Source organism: Haliotis asinina, chromosome 6 (assembly GCF_037392515.1).
Source record: "Haliotis asinina isolate JCU_RB_2024 chromosome 6, JCU_Hal_asi_v2, whole genome shotgun sequence".
NCBI classification, from domain to species: Eukaryota; Metazoa; Mollusca; class Gastropoda; order Lepetellida; family Haliotidae; genus Haliotis; species Haliotis asinina.
Window position 1 is genome coordinate 47,042,819 of NC_090285.1, and position 21,417 is coordinate 47,064,235.

A 21,417-nucleotide genomic window follows, 5' to 3' on the forward strand; every position below is an offset into this window, starting at 1 on the left:
CCAGCTTGCTCACTCTATCCATTGTGTGAGCTAGGACTCTATAATTGTGGATACAAATTCCAGAGTCCACTGATATGGGTTATCAATTTGTATTTTTATCACACTTGTGAGTATACATGTATTTCTTCATGAAGGAAAAACATCTTAGAGTAATGCATCCCTTTCAGCTTTCCTGTAACATTACACAAATACAGCACAGTATAAGTTAGCTCGTTAGTTGTGTAATGCTCCACTCAGCAGTATTCCAGCTATAATGCAGCAGTCTGTAAATAATCAAGTCTGGGCCAGACAATCCAGTGTTCAACTATGTGAGCATCAATCTACTTAATTGCGATATGATGACTTTTGTCAACCAAGTCAGCGAGTCTGACCACCCAATCCTGTTAGTCACCTTGTACAACAAGCATGTTCTAAAAGCAGCAGCATCATGGGTTGGGGGTAACGTTGCCTTGTAGCTGATAGTCTAAATTCAGACTTTATTATTGCTTTCTATATTGATCTCTAATTTGTATGACACAGGCGTTTACAAGATATACTGGACAGGTACTGGTTAGCGACCAGTTATCGCCATATTTTAGCGGTCTTTTGTGATTTCCCCAGCAGTTCCTCAACCAAATGAAACAGAAGTTTTCATGGTGATAGATTAGCTATTCACCAATGTATCCTGCTTGTGTACAATCGCCGATTGTGTTTCTCTATGAGCGGCCAACAGGAAGCGCGGTAGTACATACTGTACTTTCGAAACAACTAGCAGGAACAGTTATCTCCACTTTCGAATAGTTCACGCAGCTTAACTGATATTCCGATCTTGGACCAACAGATGTATATTCTCTTTATATTAACTTGTATTGACTGTCGGTGAATTTTATAGACAAAACACGTACCTATTCCAATATATTGGTAGGCGTTTGTAACATAAATAAAAGAAATACAGTTGATATTATATTTTTTAAAATAAGATTTGTATCTATTTTATGTTATTTTAAACTAAAACAAATAAAAGATCTTAAGTGGTTCGTTGTGTTTTGTTGTGGTCGATGTTATTACAAAGTTTCAATGAAATAACCAGGTGATTGTTATGGAATTTGTTTTAGTTTGAGTCTTTTGAAACAATATGCAAATCTGGTAAATATTTTTAATTAAAGTTCACACAACACAAGTACATCACAAATTCAACAGACAAGGATTAGCAGATGTCGGATGTCAGTAAGAAGAAGAAAAAGATTGACAAAAACGTGGACATGTTAAAGTGCAGTTGTATTTATCTTTTATGTGAAATTTTATACAAAGCCATATAGTAAAATGTTGCTTTGTAAATAGAAACACAAGTTATGTGTCGGTGTAACTTTTGAAGACTTTTTTAAAAAGTTACAGCCCCACCCTATCGATCACGTGACATTCCCCCGACCTCGCTATTACAATTTTTGAGAAAAACAAACTTCTGTCTGTTGGTTTGAATATTCGTTTACTAACCATGGAAAGGTTTTAGGATATACAAAATCTATTCGAAAATTCTTCTTTGAAAAACTATGAAATTGACATGGTCAGATCTGTACATGCGCTATACAGAGAAAGTAGCGATAACTGGTATGCGTCGATAACTGGTCACTAGTCAGTATGGGTGACAAGCATGGGTTACTGAAGATTAGTTCTTCACGAGTGTAACCATTAGTCTATCACTTGTTAAAGTGAACTCCCAAACAATGCAAGACTTTCTGATATGCTAAACATTCTGCCAGAAAGACTTATCTTTGCTGCTGTTTGATTCTCCAGTGTGTAGGACTTTTTATCAATTATGTCAATGATTAGAGACTAGAGATTTAAGTTGTCAAACCCTTTTTAAACCCAGTCCACTGGGCATATATCCTTGAAACTGAAAAAGTTTGAAACTACCAACAAGTTAAAAAAACACTATTTCATTATTTCTTTTCATGAAAAACTCCCAGATCACTTTTATGTTCAGTAGAAAATAGCATCATCCTGAATGAAACCTAATTAGGATCATATTAAAGAATATTTTGTTGATGCTTCAACAAAATTTCTCTTTTGGCAGAAGACTATTTGTTTGATTCTGGTCTGGATTTAGTAGGTTCAAATCCCACTGGCATCAAAGGAAAGAAACATTGTTATGACAAGGTGAGATAGGGTTTATGGAACAATTTCGTTTAATGTACCTCTGATCAAAGACAACAGCTTTGATTCACGTATGATTTTTATATTTCATTACAGAGCTATACTCCGGACCCCTTCAAACTCCGAGAGTTTGTGAGCACCCCTCCACCTGGCAATGAGAGGCTTTTCTGTACCATGATTCGCCATGGCGACGAGACATCAGGCGGCCATTACACGCTCTACTTGGAGTACCTAGGTGGCCTTGTACCATTACTAAAGGGCAAAAGGGCCAGCAAACTCCGACCAGACTTTGTCATCTTCGATCCTAAGATAAAGACAACAGGGAAAGGTAAGCAATTTAAACTGCTTTAGTTTTCTGATTGGATTTGACTGGCACCTGATCAACTTACTGCTGCATGTTTTCATTTGGACAAGAAACATAACAAAGTTATTCGTGAAATTGAAAAAAGCAACTTACATACTCTAGAACTTATTAATTGCTGATTGATTTGAAACAAAAAATATAGTTTGTTTGTTACTCTAAAATGTAAACAGTTATAGAAAGCCTGACAGCTTGATCACTCCTCTGTGTTAGATCTGAGTGTTAGCATCACAAAATGACAGGCGGTATACCTTCTTGAGAAAATAAATTTCATTCTGTTATAACCAATTGCTGCATTGAAGGGACATGTTTTGTAAAGAACTATTTCTGCTGATATCAAATGGTAGTGTTTGTTATGACCAATTTTAGCCAATATCTGGGTATTAAAGTGTTTATGATGCTTGTACTGCTGTAATGATACTATAATGAGTATTGTGTTGATTTTTCTGTCAGTTTTGCTCTGTTTTAGTTTTTAACATTTAAGAAATAACAATTGTTTGGTCCAGGGCCAAGATTTTTGAAGCTTTCTTAGCGCAAAGGTAGTCGTATCTGCCATACATTAACATTAACTTACAACTATCTAAGCACTAAGAGAGCTTAAAAAATCTGGGCCCTGTACTTACCCCAGTGTTTCTAGTCAGCAGCGTCTACTGTGCATTGACTTCTTATTTTGTTCTCATCATTATTTCAAGTTTCATGTTACTAGACTAGATTGTACTTAGAAGGTACAGTGTATAGCAGTTAAATCCTTCTGTTGACTCACCATGTATACCATGGCACATATATCTTCAAGAAAAATGGCTCTTCAGTTTAGCTTTCCAAGTTTCAAGTTGCTTTGATGTTGGAGATGAAATGTGACTGTGATCTTGTGATTATGACTTCATTGAGGTTCTGATCATATGTCAATGAGTTTTTTTATTGTTATTTTAACAAAAATCCTATGACATTATACAAGGTCACAGAATAGCATTTACTGATATGGCTGCTGTTATATTATATCTGTTCGTGCAGAAATTATTACAGATTTAATATGAGAAATATGATAGTTTGCTTCTGTTTTGACAGTGTATTGTAGTCTTTGTAGGAGATTTAATCATTTAATTATTTTTTTTTTGAATCTGTTATGTCCAATATCGACTAACAGCAGTATTTTGCTATGAAATACAGTTATTTGTTTCAGCATTATAAGATATTACTAGTTGTCCTTAGGGCAGACTCAACAGAGTAATATTGGAACCGAAATCTGAAAGCAATGGAATTTGACACTGATTGATCAGATTATTCTCTCAAAACATGGAGAAAGAAAACCTCCTCTGCACAAATTATTCCAAATTGATATTTGATACAGGAAGTTAGCTTCGAAAGAGTTTGATTTGTCAAGAAATCTTGCCAAAACACTGAAAGTGCTGTGTAGGTGACAGCAAGCCAATCTGCGCATCTGTATGCTCTTGTCATCTTGTGTAGAAGTTGAGAGCATTGATGTCATTCTAATAATCAGTCTGAATTAGGGGATCTTGGTCATACCATTTCTTTGTCAGGTTGTCACTGTATTGTATGAGGCTATGCCAAGGCTGATAGTTTGTTTGAGTGGCATTTTAGAAGTTGGAAAGTACAATGTCGACATATTTTATGGCTAAAAATTTCTTTATTCATGAGTGTGATGTTTTGATACAGATTCTTGTACCGATGTCAAACAGAAATAGTACAAGAATCTCTATCAAAATGTCGCACTGATGAAATAAAGAAGCTGTCATCCATAAAGTTTGTCTGTTAAAGACAGATCATGATGCAAGAATCCTTCATTTATGTGGGGGTGGCCAGGGATTCTAAGGTGCTGCATTTCACTATACAGTGTTATCTTTCCATGGCTGTAGTTGTCAATACTAGCACTGGTATTGGCGTGCAGCAAGAAAATTAGTACGATTCTTCATGATGCTAAAATTGTTGTCACAGTGCTATACTGCCAAAGTATTGTGCACCTAAGCTGCGATATGATATGTATCCCACTATAAAGGCGGGGATGCAATATATAACACAATACCAAAATCTCTAATTCTAGCACCAACTATAAAACACCTTAAGATCAAAACAAAACCAGTTTTAAAGTATTTTGTCAAATTCTGCCAGCATTGTTCAATGTTCATTTGGAAGCAAGATAAGTAAGTTTATACACAGAATTTGTGAATGTCAATAGCATGCAAGTGCAATGCCTGAAACAGTTCTTGAGGCAAGAATTTCTGAGAAAATGTTTACTCATTAAGAGAAACTAAGGAAACAAATTTTAATCATGAAATAAAAGTGAGTATTTTTTCTTAACACCTATCATGATTCGACAATATTTTCAGTTAAACATTGATGTATCATTGCCTATTTTTGAAGTATCATATTGGGATATCAATTCACTGTAACAATTCACTGTCTTGGCGGCCCATGGATTGATGTATATCCATGAATCGCCGCACCTCTAGTAAATACTGCTTTAACCTTAGAAATGTTTCCAGGTCTTGTCACTCTATGGGTGTTACCTATGTGGAAAATGTCCGTAACTATAGCCAACTCACTTATACCCAACTTAGTCATACTTAAATTGGTCAAATATAAAATTTGACAAATTTGTATTCCATGAGTTCCTCCAAGCTCATCCACAGGACTTTAACAGAAACTCTTCAAGTAATGTTCAAGACAACTAAATGTCCAGTGTGTAGTTTTTTATCTGTTTTTTTTGTTGTTGTTATTGATGTCTTGCAGACTAATTGTTTGACTAATAATTGGCTTCCTAAATTGTTCTCATGACTAAAAACACTGAAAAGACCCTTATCACATAATGATAACAGCCTTTGTTCATTGTGTAGGTTTAACAATGCCGTACAAACACCCAATCATCGCGGCTTGCCATTCCCAACTCTTCTTGCTGAGATGCTTGGCTGAAAGATCAAAGGCATCAACGCACTTTAAGTTACGTCATAATGGACTGACATCGTGATGCTGGTCAAATTACCTATCCCTGAAGATCAAAGCACAAAGGCTGCAGTGTCCTTAACTTTAGCATTAACAGTTCAGGCCACCTTATTTTTAACGAAGTGTAATAACACTTCACGTGTAGGAAGAGAAAACTTTCTTAAGTGGTCTAGTGACATCGACATTAGGATGATAGAGTTAATTTGTGTGTGTGATTGTGGATAAGTGTTGATGGCATTGTTCCTGTTAACCTTGTGAGAATTTTTTTATGCAGTGTGTATACATATATAAAGATAACATTGTTGCTTACTGCAATCTACAACAGATGGTTGTGAAAACTGAGAATTGGTTAACAAGTGAGTGAATCAGAATATGTTACATGTACAGAGTGTTTTAGTGTCTTGAACTGATAGTGTCTGGTAGAACATGTTCCAGTGTCTTGACCTAATGGTGTTTATATTGAAATAATTTTGAGTATCTAGAATGGATGGTGTCTTAGGGTATTTATTGTTAGATGGGTTGTGAGGTAGCTCAGTATTTAAGACATTGGCTCGTCTTACAGAAGATCCAAGTTGGATTTCCTACATGGGTTTGGTGTGTAAATAGCAATTGAAGATTTTGACTCTTCCCATGCTTTACATCTTCATAGTTACTGATGTCCACTTAACTGCCATCAGTCTAATGTAGCTATACAATATATTTCTAATGGCACCCATAGATGCTGTTTGAATGCTAAGGTGACATATACCACTGGAAACAACTTTAAACACTTGAATCTTTCCTTTGACTGTAGTTTAATGTCTAATGGAATCACAGATTAAAAGTAGGGAAATAAAGAGTAGTTTGCTCAACTTTTTTTCAACAGAATATGTCCTTCAGTGCAGAGTGGTCTCATAACTGCTTTACCCATGAAGATCTGGGTTATCCGGGTCTTCAGTAACCCATGCTTGTTGTAAGCAACTAACGAGATTGGATGGTCAGAGACTCTGACTTGGTTGACACATGTCATTCTGTCTGAATTTGTTTAGATCGATACTCATGCTGACTTGATCACCATGTTGTCTAGTCCAGACTCAATTATTTACAGACTGCTGCCATATAGCAGGAATATTGCTGAGTACGGCGTAAAACTAAACTCCTTCACTCAATCCTTTATCCAGTACAAATATTTCTGCAGTTCTTAAACAGTAAGCATCCTTACAGGTATGCGTAGAGTAGAATTAAGCATGGACATAAATTTAGGCAACAGTTGACTCTGATACAAACATAATTTAATTGCATTTACAGTCACCATACTGGTCCTAGTGGACCATGTCACTTATAAATATCTCATACAGCTTTATTGGAAATGTGAAAAATAGACCAATTGTTGTGGAATCATTGGAACAGAAGAATGATACCGTCGGCATGCCTTGTCCAATTTAAATTATTCCACTGAGAATCATTTTCAGTTTTGCCTATTGATTTTCTTCTTGAAAGAGTTGACCATATCATTAAACTGCAATTTGGAAGTGGAATTTTATTCCCTTTTTGGTCCATTTAGGAAATTATGTTTTTGATGCCAGCAGGTAGCTGAGCTAGGAGTGTGCTGTGGTCAATCAGATAAAATTTCAGTTTCAATTAAGTGTATTGCAATCGATAAGATGGTGTGTTAACAGTAAGAGTTAGATTGGATCCGATGGATAATTAAAGGGTATCTTGTTATCATTGATTTCGAAAATGTTTATTTTTTTAATATTTGATAGGTGGTTGTTGTTTCCTGGTAAGAAAATAGATTTGGGTGAAAACAAGTCATTGCATGTAAAGAAACATAGAAGAAGGTGATTATCGGATGAATGTCAGTGTTTAGGAGGAATGTTTTTACAGCCATCTTGGCGCCCTATATCTCCCAGGAGTGGAATACATTCTTGGACTGAGCACATTTACCTTGACGTACCATAAGTCCTTGATCAGAGGCTGACTATTGAATACATGCAGTTTTCAGTAGAAGCTGTGGTAGAAACTTTAGTGAAAGTAATAAGGATGGACCAAGAATAGATCCTGCCTTCCAATAATTATGGTGCTACAATAAGGCAAACAATAGATCATGGTAAGGTTGTTGGGATTGAAAACCCACAGGACCAGTGGTGTAACTATTCCCATGATAGGTGACACTTGATATGTTGAAGAGCTTCGATTCCTTTTTTCTGTGTTAATTCCATATTGTGAGATCCTTGGATTTACAGATTAAAACCTCTCCAGTAAAAAGTCATACAAGATTTAACGTTTTACTTGATTTTGAAAGTGGTAAAACCACTAACACCTATGTTTGAAGAAATGAACGATGTCCATTTTTAGCATTATCATTAGACTTTGAATCCTCAGTACTGCATGTGTCATGGTTGTTTGCTTCTGATATCTCGGATGTCATCAGTTTTTGTCTTTGATTCTTCTAATTATTTACCAGGAAAGGTGATGCAACTGGATTATTGCTGACATAGATGATACTAAACGACCTTCTTTGTAATATCAGTTTTATTAAACAAGTTAATGATTTGACACTTGGTTCTGTGTCAGCTCATGAACTTGACGTTTTTAACATTACAGATCAAATATGAATTACAAACACAAAAACCAACATTAAAACTTCCTTATATATTTACAATTAATGGAAAATGGCAAAATACCCAACTGAGTTCGACTCAGGTCGAAACAATTTATTTGGTTACTCAAAGGAAAATTAGGATCCCCAATTGAGATGAACACAGGCAAGTACATAACTCATTTACCCAAAAAGTTGTCTGAAGCTCTGTGGAGACACTTGAAGGAAAAGCAACAACAGCTAGTGACAGTCAACTGTGTAAATAATACCACTCTTAAACATTGACATCCTGCAATACAATCACAGTTATGAATGTATTAAAGCGAAATACACTGTTTCGTAGAAATGATATTTCTTTATCATTAAAGAGGTTTTCAGTTTGAATTTGTCACACAAGTGCACATGAAGTAGTACAATGTTCAGATGATCGTGTTTCTGGATATTTCATTGATGCTTTGACATTTCCACATGGAATAAGTGATTCAGCTTCCTGCATCAAGACTTTCTTCACTGACAGGCTATTGAATATTGTCAAGAAGAGAACTTTGTTATGACTGTCCCATAAGGACATTATTTTCAGTACAAAAAGAAAATATCAATATTTTCTGGAAATGAATTTGTTTCAGAGGAAATTACTTACTTTCTCAGACTATATGCATGAATTTTGATATTTGTGAATTACTCACTCTACCAGGTGCATTTAAATGGCTCAAGTGCCCATCCACATGCAAAGAAATTTAATTTGTTTTCGACCATCAAACCCAAGCAGACAAGGTAGTCTCAAGTTGGTCATTCTTTATGCATAAAAGTGTGGTTCCCTCAGGGTTGTTCTTCTCAGATGTTCCCCAGGCAGTTGGATGTAAAAGTAGGAATGCCTGTGAAAAGAAATGAATCAAGATGTACTCGTAGTGAACTAATCAGAATATGCCACTTTGATTTTTTTGCTTCCTTTAATTGGTCGGGCAAACCTTGACATCTTTTGCTATGTGAAGCATGTGGTGGTTACATAATTAGGACTGAATTAGTGTTGTTCCTCCACACCTGCAGGTGCCTAACATCAATAAAGCATTATCAGTAATGTGATTAACTTTCAAACCTGATAATGCATGTCCATGTTTGCCATTGTCTATGCAATGCTGGCTCGGGGAGATAGTCTGATCGAGAGATCCTGCCCTTCTGACATGAAATTTTAATCAGACCCCTAGACTGGTTTTGCGTTTGTGATGTTGATTCTATTTTAGCATTGAATGATGCTGTAGTGCCCATGTGAAGGTGATTTGTGCCCATCTTCCTTCAGCTCTTGGCAGAATATATATGCTGAAGGAAACAAAATAAAGGATTTCCCCTATTCTCTGACTTGCGTGTGCATGCAAAATGAGGACACGGATTGCAAGTACACCCAGATGTTGCCAGACAATTGTGAGCATGCCGGGGACATACTTGGTATTGCCTTTCTTTATTTAAACTGAAAGCAATGAATCAAGTCTGTTATGTTTGATGTGATTAAAATCTGAAAGTTATTTAATCTGAATCCCTCATCTCTTTCAGTATATTAATGTTTGCTCTCTCACAAGCCAAATTTATATTCAAATCATGTTGAGTTATTAGTAAAACTGAATATATGACACTGAAGCAAAGTAGTATGTTACATTATGTCTAGATCGTGAGAATTTGATTTCCTGCATTTTCTGGCTCTTAATTCTCAGTTACTGGGCCCATATTCTTGAAACCTTCGTAACCCCAAGAATTCTTAACTTTGATTGTAGCCAATGTGTTAAGAATGGGCTTAAGAACTTTGTCAGGCTACGAACATTTCGAGAATAGCTAGCCAGGTGAAGGGAGAATGCATGAATATTTTTTTAAAGTCTAATTTCTAAGAGCACACAGTAAAGCTGTTGACATTCTTCATGTTTTTGTATATACTTGAGCCATGAGGTCAAAGGGTTGGCTCATTATGTCTAAGACCAAGGTTCAAATCCCTACATGGGTATAATGTGTGAAGCCCATTTCTGGTGTATCCACCGTGACATGGCTGGAATAATGTTAAAGGCGTAAAATCCAACTCATTCAGTCTTTCTCTCTCTTTCTTTCTCCCTCTGTCGTCTTTTAACTCTTTCCTGGAATGACATATATAAGTATCTATATATCACGACAAACAGGCTATAGGCTAGGAAAGAAGACATGCCCTTTATGGCAAATATTGTATTTTAACAATTGACATATTTGACACAATGCTCAAGTCATGACTTTCAGCTTCTTATCTCGCTTGGACTGGATCTTGGTATTACAGGGTACACTGGTCACGCAGAAGGCCCAGGTTCAAATTATCAATTTGGATGTCACCACATTTATATACATAACATATAGTGAGTGCTTTAAGTGAGTCTAAACTTTTGATGGTACCCAATAGTATAGTTAGGTTGGTTTAGTGACCCTTAAACCATTTAATTGGTTTAATGCTAATTCCAGTGTGTTAGTATTAACATGGGAGTAAAGCCCAGGGCAATGCTAGTTTCAGCTGTTTAACACTTTCCTGAAAGAAATGTTAAATCTGTAATGTGTGTTTAATTTATATTTTATGTATCCTGTGAATTTTCAGTGGATCAGACTTACAGGACCCAATGTCCCATTACTTTGAAACATCATTTGTGAACATTAGAACGTTATCAGTGAGAACCAGGGATTTGAACCCCTAATTATTGGTTCTTGGTGTGGCCAGGGGCTCAGCACTGCACAGCAAGTATGGCACTTCTCAAGACTGGGCCATTCCTCTCTAAGGCATTTGAAGTGAGTAACAGCCAAATAACATGATGATTGAGAAAGTGCACTAAACCATGTGTATAGTGCGTATGTGCTAGTCTGTATTGATGAAGGCTGTTCTCAATGTGTCCAGGGCAGCTTTGCTGGTGATGTTTCTCAGTTTCTAAGCTGAATTCTGGCACCTGATCTGTCAACCATTCCATACAAACACACAGCCTTCAGATGGGCTAATTGTTCTCATTGTTCTGTAATTGTTGGTCTAGACTAAGAAATGAGATTTACTTAAGAAATTCACTCACAAGATAGCACATGGCTGCTTTTCTTGGAGGCCAGAGTTCAGATGGTTTGAGATGTGATAGAAGTAGTAGTGATGGTGCTTTCAGGGGTTCGCATTGGGTCTGCCAAATTGAATTGTAGTTTCTAATAATCAAACTTGATTTCTGTTATCATTCATGATTTATGAGTACATAAATATATCAATTCTTTTGTCTTAATGGATCGTTAACCTCCCCCAAGGCTAGTAAATGTGAAAATTTGATCATATTTCTGACTGGCTGTCATATGTTAAGCATGGATCTTTTTTTCAACAGGATCTCAAATATGGCTTCCAAATTCTTTTCTTTGCTTTTGTTGGCCACACTTGTACAAAATATTTTTATGTATTTGGTGATTGGTCTTCACTGCAGTGCTGCATTTGGTTCAGATTATTCTTCTGTAGGGTCTCAAATATGGCTGCCAAATTTATTTCTTTGCTTTTGATGGCTACACGTGTACAGCAAAATATTTTTATGTATTTGGTGATTGCAATTGGTCATCACTGCAATGCTACATTTGGCTCAGATATTAACAACTTCCGTAAGAAGAATTTTATGACACTTTCTTAATGTTACAGTTTTGTAACCCATTCTATCCCAGTTCGATCGATACTCATTCCGTTGATTGTCTGGTCCAGACCACCCCCATATGGCTGGTATATTGCTGAGTGCTGCTTTAAGCAACAAACCCACAACAACAGAGACTGACTGATCGAGTATTATCATGACCTAATTGTTTGGATTGATATCGTTTAATAGTACATAATTTTGTTCTATTTAGGTTGGAAGAATTACTCTACATTATGTTTTCTTGCAGAAGACTGCATTGTACAAGCTCATTCACTTATCTGGAGCAACACCAACAGAAATGTCTTAATGAACAGCAGCTGAAATTTGTTTGGCAGTGAAGAATATTTAAGTGTGAAAGTGCTGCTCTGTTCAAATTATATCGGGGAAGCTCTTTAATGGGCTCTGTGTATTAAGACTTCCTCAAAAGAATGGCCAAAAGAATTTTATGAAATAATAGTTAAAAATTTATGATAATAATTAACTCAATTTATGTTCTAGATCTTATGCCAAATGAATATTCTTGTGGAGTTAAATCTTGTCATATTGAGTCAATGAAGAAGCACCCAGCATCACTTTGGGTAACAATATCCAAGGAAGTTTCAGAGTTTATGATACAATTTGGTTTCACTTTGATTTTGATCATGTCCACAACTTATCCCAGCAGCCACATCAAAGCATTGCAAGACCTGGCATGGAGAATTGTGTGTAAAGGTTGCAGTGGTTGGGCCTCTCTGGCCCCGAGTGTTGTCTATTGTGATCCAGATTTTGACCTTCAATGTCAGCTTGTTTGAGAGAGACTTGCTGTTAGCAGAGTTACCAGGGACTGTATCAAAATACTGGTGGGTCCAGTTAAATAGTACAGTTCACAGAGCCATTGCAAATATTTCCTTAGAGGTGGGCACCGTTTGGACTGACACACAGATGAAGACCAGCAAGAGATTTTTTTCCTTTTTAGAAGGTTCAATAGCAATGATGAATCTTAGCATTAACACTCTTGTTGGTCTTTGTCCAAGCATTGCTGATATAGTTTGTTTGTTGTTTAACCCTGCATTGCAATATTCAGACTATATGGCAGCAGTGTGTAGCTCATAATTTCAGGAACATGTCTTTTCTCATTTCCTCTTGAAGACTTTCAATCAATAAAGAAACTGCAATTTGATAACCTTTTATAATTAATACTATGAAATATTTAACTTACGTTCGTAAATTTCATTTTACACCACCCTTAGGAATATTCCAACTGTAACTAATCTAGTCTGGACTGGGCAATCCAGTGATCAATGGCATTAGCATCAGTCTATACATTTGGGATACAATGACGTGTCAACCAAGTCAGCGAGTATGACCATCCAAATATGTTAGTTTCCTCTTTATGACAAGCGTGGGTTGCTGAAAAACAGTTCTAACCCAGATCTTCACAGGTTGGGGTTGCAGTGTCCTTAGCACTAACATTGCTTTGTAGCTGATCGTCTAAATTCTGACTTTAGTATTTAAGAGGGTATATGATAAATATAGAATGTCATACTAGTGCCTGTGGATGTTTTGCTCTTAGAACCCCTATGACATCTTCGAGTTCAATACAAAACATCCAAATGAACCAGTATGACATTCTGTATATGTATGGCATAGGCTTGTGTGAGATATACTGTACAGGCATGTGAATGCCATTTTTACATTCATTTAGTGTAATGAAAATTGTGGCCAGATACATAATTGTAGGTTGTCTGAAGGATGGACAATTACAAGTTCTTCAAAGTGATTTCATGTGTCTTTACTCTGAATGTATCATTTTGCCAGTAAATGTCATGTCTGTAAATGTTTCTGCACTGTTTGCTCCGTTGGAATTTTTGCCTGAAGAAGTACAAAATATTTCACACTTGCTTCCTACAGATGGCTTTAGATGCAAAATCAAATTTCCAAGATGTAATTGCTTTCTGATTGATGTTGTTTCATATGAGAACACAAACACCAGCTTAGACCTGGTAGAAGTCCAGTTGGGCCAGTGAGCCTTCACAGACATTGGCCCCAATTTTCATGAGTTCATTTTGTATATACATATCCCACTGGACCTGCTATAGTACAGTACACCTTTACATCATGCACAATTATGGCTTGATAAGAATGTTTATTACATAAGCAGCTTAATGATCAAACCCGTGTCATGCCAGCAACATCTTATCCTCATCTATTTATGTATTCTTTTGCTTAGTTTCTTCGTTCAAATTTCGGACGAGTGAATTATTTTGTGGGCCAGTATGTTCCAGGCCCAAGGAACACAACTCTGTACTGTGATGCCTTACCCTACTGGACTATCTCATCCCTTTGTAATATTACTCTGTTTGAAAATTTCATAGAATAGGGTCAGTTTTAGCTCTGAATTGTGACCTGAGATTTTTGTCACTCTGAATAAATATTTATAGATACAAATCTTAATATAAATCTTTACAATTTGCAGGAGACATGGCTGCTGATATTGCGACCTTAAAACCGACTTAGCGGTGACTTTGTCCACATGTAAAAAAAATGCAATCAATAGTGACACGGTTTCAACCACTCATTCTTGTAAGGATCATGATTTTATTTTATCAGCGCAACCATGTTGCAATTTGTGTGACAACAGCTTTCCTCCTTATGAGTTTTTGCATGAGTGTTTATGATATTCCACACTGGTTTATGTCTCAATTTGATCATCAACCTTATATTTACCAGTACATTTCAATGTAGATCTGAAAACTAGCTAACAGTTTTCACATAATTCTTCCTCTGACTTTAATGATACATCCTGATGAAGTATTCAGAAGAAGGAAGATCATGCCTTGCCCTGTATTAGAGGCATTTTTCATACAATTCTTCCTCTGGCTTTAATGATACATTTTGATGAAGTATCCAGAAGAAAGAAGATCATGCCTTGCCCTGTATTAGAGGCATTTTTCATACAATTCTTCCTCTGGCTTTAATGATACATTTTGATGAAGTATCCAGAAGAAGGAAGATCATGCCTTGCCCTGTATTAGAGGCATTTTTCATACAATTCTTCCTCTGGCTTTAATGATACATTTTGATGAAGTATCCAGAAGAAAGAAGATCATGCCTTGCCCTGTATTAGAGGCATTTTTCATACAATTCTTCCTCTGGCTTTAATGATACATTTTGATGAAGTATCCAGAAGAAGGAAGATCATGCCTTGCCCTGTATTAGAGGCATTTTTCATACAATTCTTCCTCTGGCTTTAATGATACATTTTGATGAAGTATCCAGAAGAAAGAAGATCATGCCTTGCCCTGTATTAGAGGCATTTTTCATACAATTCTTCCTCTGGCTTTAATGATACATCTTGATGAAGTATCCAGAAGAAAGAAGATCATACCTTGCCCTGTATTAGAGGCATTTTTCACTCAATTCTTCCTCTGGCTTTAATGATACATCTTGATGAAGTATCCAGAAGAAAGAAGATCATGCCTTGCCCTGTATTAGAGGCATTTTTCATACAATTCTTCCTCTGGCTTTAATGATACATCTTGATGAAGTATTCAGAAGAAAGAAGATCATACCTTGCCCTGTATTAGAGGCATTTTTCATACAATTCTTCCTCTGGCTTTAATGATACATCTTGATGAAGTATCCAGAAGAAAGAAGATCATACCTTGCCCTGTATTAGAGGCATTTTCACTCAATTCTTCCTCTGGCTTTAATCATGTATACTGATGAACTATTCACAGGAAGGAATAGTTACACTGTATAAAAAAACTGATTTGAATAAACATGACCTTAAAAAACTCTCAACCTGATACCATTATCATGTGGTTATAGAGTAAGCATTTTGTTTACAAAGACAACACAATGACGTATTCTCGGATTAGAAAATAGCCACAATATGCGTGATAAAATCCCCAAGATATGTCCTCCTTAACACTGAGCCAGCCAGGAGGTATGTAGTACTTTGTACCCAGTATTTCCTTTTATGCTGTTTTTGGCTGTTTCTTCTTGTCATGGGCAGCTTCCCACAGAATGATCCTGACCCTAGGCAATGTGTATTGATGTGGCACCAGCTTGGAATTTGCCCCCTTGGAGATGCCAGGGAGATGTCTGCAACAGGATTAGCTATGATCTTCTAATTCTGAGTATGGATCATTATACACTTGGAGGAGATTTTGTTACTTATGTTTTTCTCTTCATTAAGAATTTTGTTTTTTATCAGTTCCAAAAACATGCGAGACAATTTGCTTGAGGGAACTGCTGTTTGTACCACAACTGGTTTCATTTTGGGTACAGGGCCTGTCTTGTTATTTTCACTGGTCAGGCTGACATTGAGATTTTGATGTTATGATACTGATATTTTCATAATCTGAAATCTGATTTCTAATGAGGTGTCATCACTGGATGACAGATTGTGATTCACCTGCAAATTAGTCAAGAATATCAGCCTGTGAAATAATTTATTTTTTTGTCAGAATATGAATCGTATTGCTCACACATTAGCATATCAACTCACAGCATCGTTCCACCTGTACAGAATACCACTGGCAAGATGTACTGGTTCGATGCATCATGGGGGAAGAAAAAAAACCGCCTATGACTCCTATTCCAGATTTTGCTGTAGAAGCAGGGAAGGATTTTTTGTTCTTGTGATTGTGTTGCTAAGGAAGATGGAGGTGTTTTTAGTTGATCATTATTCATGCATATGCCTTGTAGAGTATAATATTTATTCTTTTCTTTGAAATAACTAAGCTTATTGATGTTTTTTTCCCACTAGTTCCTGTTCATCGCAATGCCTTTGAAGCTGCTGGGCATGTGACTGACAAGGGGACAATTATTTGGTGTACATAACCAGAATTCTCCTTCATAACATAGCTTGATTTATATGCAGAAACTACATTTCCATAAAACAGTGACCATTCTTCACGCTAATCCCAGGAACAGCACTCCCAAGGGGTCTTATTCTACTTCTCAAAGTGTCTTAAGAAGCTTCAGGTTGGCAGCACGACTTGGTTTATGCTTGGTCCTATCCATGATAAAATACCTTAGCAGTCGATTTCCACATTACTCAAGCTTGATAGAAAAGTGTTTGACCGGTGATTGCATGCCTAGACATGGATGTCAAGTGGACGTTAGCTTCAGTCTTGTGCATGTATTCAAGGGGGTTCAAAACACTTGTCTTTCATGAGAGCAAAGAGGTAATTAGTAAATGCACTCACAATAACCATCACCTATGTATTTGCAAGCCAAGCCGCCCTTGTTAGGATCAATAGAGTTGAAATCTAACCAGTCATGTAGAGCAGAAGGCCATACTCATGCCTGCAGGTAATGTTTCGTTTATCCATGTTAGATAATGGCAGTTTGCTTCTTGACTTGCTTACGGTCTCACTTTCCCTGAATTCAGCACATGCAGGATCTAATAGAGAAATAACGCTGATTCACTGACTGAAGAATGACTTTAATAAAATGTATCACTCCATTCTGTCCTCACACTTAAAGTGCCATGTAGCTCTCATGGAAGCACTGAGGGAGTTTATGACAAGATGTCTCCAGCAGGAGTTAGGATAGGGGAAACCCTGATTGATTGCACCGTTATTGGTGTGTTTCTGTGGCAGCTGCATTCTTTATCCCTTTAGCAACTCTCGGTGAACACCAAACTTGCTCCAAGAAAAGAAGACCTCTGCAGAAGACCTCTGAAACCATCTCCGTGAAGAGAGACTCCTTTAAGTGGGTTGTGGGTTTGATGTTAATTTGAATAGCATGGCTCTGAGAAGTGTGACTGTCCATTGGTGCTGCAGGATCTGTGATGGTGTGGAGTGCCTCCTGTATTTATGGTTGGGCAAAATACATTGTTACTGAGGTTGTTAGTCTCCTCTAAAGTGATCATACTCTGAACTGTAGGGGCTGACATTCAATGCAATCAGAACAGAGTCTGGAGTTGGGTTCAATACTTTTCTTAATGCTTTTTCAAATTATTTCAGAGGCATTCAGTCAGATTTGCATTTTTAAGGTAGTTTTTCAAACAGCCCCTCAGGTTTCATGGCCTTCTGACATTTAGGCATATATTACAAATTTCCAGTCTCAATATTGTCCATTAGTGAAGGAAGTGCAACACAAATCTCAGTGTGGAATAACATCTCCATAAAGGGAAATGGTAATATTCCGCTGGAGGAATATTCAGTTTGGTTCAGAGAAAGATAATACGAATAATAATTGCTTTAGGTTTTAGCCTTTTTATTTGACCCAGATACATGTTTGTAAAATATCTATATGTCACTAATTACGCCCTCTTTTATATTGATAGTTGCATATCAGAAAAAATCAAGATGTTCGTCAGTCTTGGGTTCAGTGTTAGATACTTCAATAAGTGCCGCATATTTGGGAAGTGTTAATGGATTTAAATTCTCTATGCAGGGCATAAGATTGAAGTGAAAGAAATGGGCCACATTTTAGAAATATGTAGCCGAGAAATCTATTTTGCACAGATAAAGAGAGACACTTGTTTTTTCGGGGTCATAAAACTGCTCAAGTGAGGCTTGAAATGTATGACAATAACTGACATACTTCTTGTGCAAGTGATAGATAAAGATATTTTGAAATCCCAGCTGCAGTCATTGAGATTGTGATGGTGGCAGCATTTTGACTGTAATTGTCTATGTATTGAACACCAAGATCCCCTGAGTTCCGTCAACGTCCTGTCTAACTGTCCCAAGCTGTTATTACACATCACTTCCTGAATTACTCGATAATATCGCCCAGCAGTCAGTGTACTACATGTGACTCAGTCTTGTCACTATCTATGAGAACTGTATGACTTGTTATTACCCTTCATGAACAGCTTGTTCCAGTCACAATATGGCTGAAGTATTTCTGACATGACTTTAACTTTTAGCTCACTCGCTCACTCAATCACTTGTTTAAGCGTCCACATGCTTTAAGTATAATAGTTCAGGGCAAAAGTGTGCTTTATTACACTATATATGGTGGTAGAACGAACTGTATTTTTTAATCATTGCGACCTTTAATTGCCTTAAATCAACCTTTTTGACAACAGCGAACAATTTTGTTCCTCGAACAAAATTTCAAGCAATCAGAGGGGCATGCCTCCATGCCAGAATGTGGGGTATATTGATGTGGGTTGCTGTAGTATATTTCCGGGGGTATGTTATTTCGTTTATAGGTTTTGTCTAAACCTGCAATCAAAACACCTGTTTTGAAAACCGAAAGCTTTATGTTTTTCCAATTTACTGCCATTTAGTTTTGCACCTGCTTTGCTTATTTTCTGAGATACAACTTGTTTTCATAGATGATTCTGTCAAAATCGCTTGTTGTCATAGTGGTTATTTATTCATAATTCTGTTAAAAGAGGTGTCATTCAAAACCTTTTTGGTCATGATTCTAAAACATGTTTAACTATGAGTAGGTAGTAGTTTTGATTGTTTCATCTTGATGAAAACAAACTTATAACTAATTGATTCTCTAAATGAGTTTAGACCATGATGCCACAACTATTAAAAAATAACAGTGCCCTGCCATGAATATCCACCAGTCTGAGAATAAATGCTATTTAGGATTGTTTTGAAAGAGTTACAAAGTCTAAACTACTTTCTATTGGTAGATAGACTCATGTGTATGCTTTTTACCTTTTTGTGTGCAGGCTGTTTGATCCTTCCATGTCAAGGCTATTAATTTTGATCTACCCATGTGGAGGGCTTTGGCCCACCAATATGCTGGCTATTTGATCCACACATGTGGAGGGTATTTGGCCTACCCATATGCAGACAATATGATCTACCCATGTGGAGGGTAATGGAACCACCTATATGAAAAATAATTGGAAGGTATTTGGACCTGCTTTCTTCAGGGTATTGGGTTTTGCACCCATTTTCTGCAGTATATTTGACTGATCCATGTGGAAAGTATTTTGACCTCCTTTATGAACGCAATTGACTGACACAAGTTGAGGGTATTTGACCCACACTTGTCCAGATATTTAACTGACATAAAAAATGATTATGGTCCTTAATGCAGTGATCCTGACAGGAGAATCAAACATTCAAGTCCAGAAACATCAGATCCTTACTGTATCCTGACATAGTCCTACACAGGCCAGCAGGCTGCCAGGGCCCACAGGCACACAGCATCCATAATGGTAATATGCCTATGTGTGGTCAAAAATAGATGCTTTTAGTTTTCTGTGTATGATCTCTATCAAACAATAATCCCTTTATTTACACAAGGTATGTGTTGTGTTTTATTTCTTCTCAGCTAAGCATCCAATACAGGCACCTAGCTTGTATCATACCCTTGATAACTCATAATGCATCAGATGGTTCAAAGGTCTTTGAATGAACATGGTTTCAATGTACATGGCACTCCCCGTGGAAGCTACTTAGGCAAAAGCTTGTAATGTGACTCAGTAAATGATAACAGTCTCCCTGCAGATAATATATGAGGCCTTCCTACAGACATCATACTCCACAGTAAGGGATGGCCTCAGGAGACAGGCCTGCATACCATCATTGCCTGATCTGCTCCATAAACAAGGATTACGTAGTCAGGTTCCTTGTAAGCCTGCTTGTGGAAATCATCAAGTGTGTATGCTCATACAGCCATGGATAGGTCACTGTGCTGGCTAAAACAGTGAATTATTGAAGATGGGAGTAGATTAGGGTATATGTGTTTGCATGAGTGGTTACTTATGTCCTGTTGTGCAAAGTACTGGCAGGCGGATGTTGCCTTAATCACAATGTTTAGTGATGCAGTTTTTAGTAACAGTTTAATCCTCTCTTTTGATAGTATACCTGTGAGACTGTAGTGAGTAGACTTCATGGCATGGATGACTTTGAGACTGAATCAGCTGAGGCTGCCCTCCCCAGTTATTTCCCTTTGTTGTTAAGATCAGATATTGTTTGTTTGAATCCCACATCCAGAGAAATAGGAACTTGCAACCATACTCAGAAAGCAAGTTTTTCTGCTACTGTCATGGCTCAAATATAATAAGGTGTAATATTTCACTTTGATGTAACATATTGGATTAATGACAACATGCATTTGTTCTTGCTGTAAAGACTGAGTCCTTTGAAACCACTTGATTAATAAAGCTGAAACTTCATATTCCAGTTGACCCAACATCATGTGACCTCTATGTTTGTTAAACTTTCAGTGTGGCCACCATGGCAGATTGAAAAATCTATATATGTCCGTTAGATGTTCTTGAATTCAGTCTAAATGCATTTTATACACTAGAACTATCTTTTTGTCTAGAACTGAGGAAACTAAGCCTTTTTATGTTTTCTTTAGATCACATGAGTTTTTGTTTTGTTAAATGTACTGTTTAAGTGTGCTTCATGTCATTTTATTGGAAAATTGTATTGCAAAATAGGAACACTATTTTTCTCAAAAGGTACTTCAAGCCTGCAGCTGAATAACTTATACTTAACTACCCTTTATATAATAGTACATTATTTTTTGCAGATTTGGAAACATGGAAATTTAGTTAGTTTCATATTTGTTAGAAGCTTTTATCTCAGTATTTATGGGGAAAATATTTAAAGTTCATTGCTGTTGTTTATTGGCAGACTTGCATTGATATATTAAATTGTTGGCCTCATGTGCAGTAGAGCTACCAAGCTGAATGTCTTTAAAAGGCTGTATACAATCTGAGACAGACAGGTTTGTTGGTTGAACTAGACTACATGGACATGTTGCATAACCCTGAGAAAGCATATAGTAGAGTACACTTAAGTATGGTGTTATCAGAT

General features: G+C 36.7%; 1 protein-coding gene across 2 annotated transcripts in view; it reads left to right on the plus strand.

Annotated features, from left to right (window-relative positions):
• LOC137288093 (tubby-related protein 4-like) overlaps nucleotides 1-21,417 on the plus strand; it is a 189,912-nt gene that overhangs the window by 120,924 nt on the left and 47,571 nt on the right. For both annotated transcript variants that reach the window (XM_067820470.1, XM_067820471.1), the window contains exon 8: nucleotides 2,230-2,461. In XM_067820470.1, coding sequence (XP_067676571.1) covers nucleotides 2,230-2,461 — 232 coding nt within the window. The remainder of the gene's footprint in view (nucleotides 1-2,229; nucleotides 2,462-21,417) is intronic.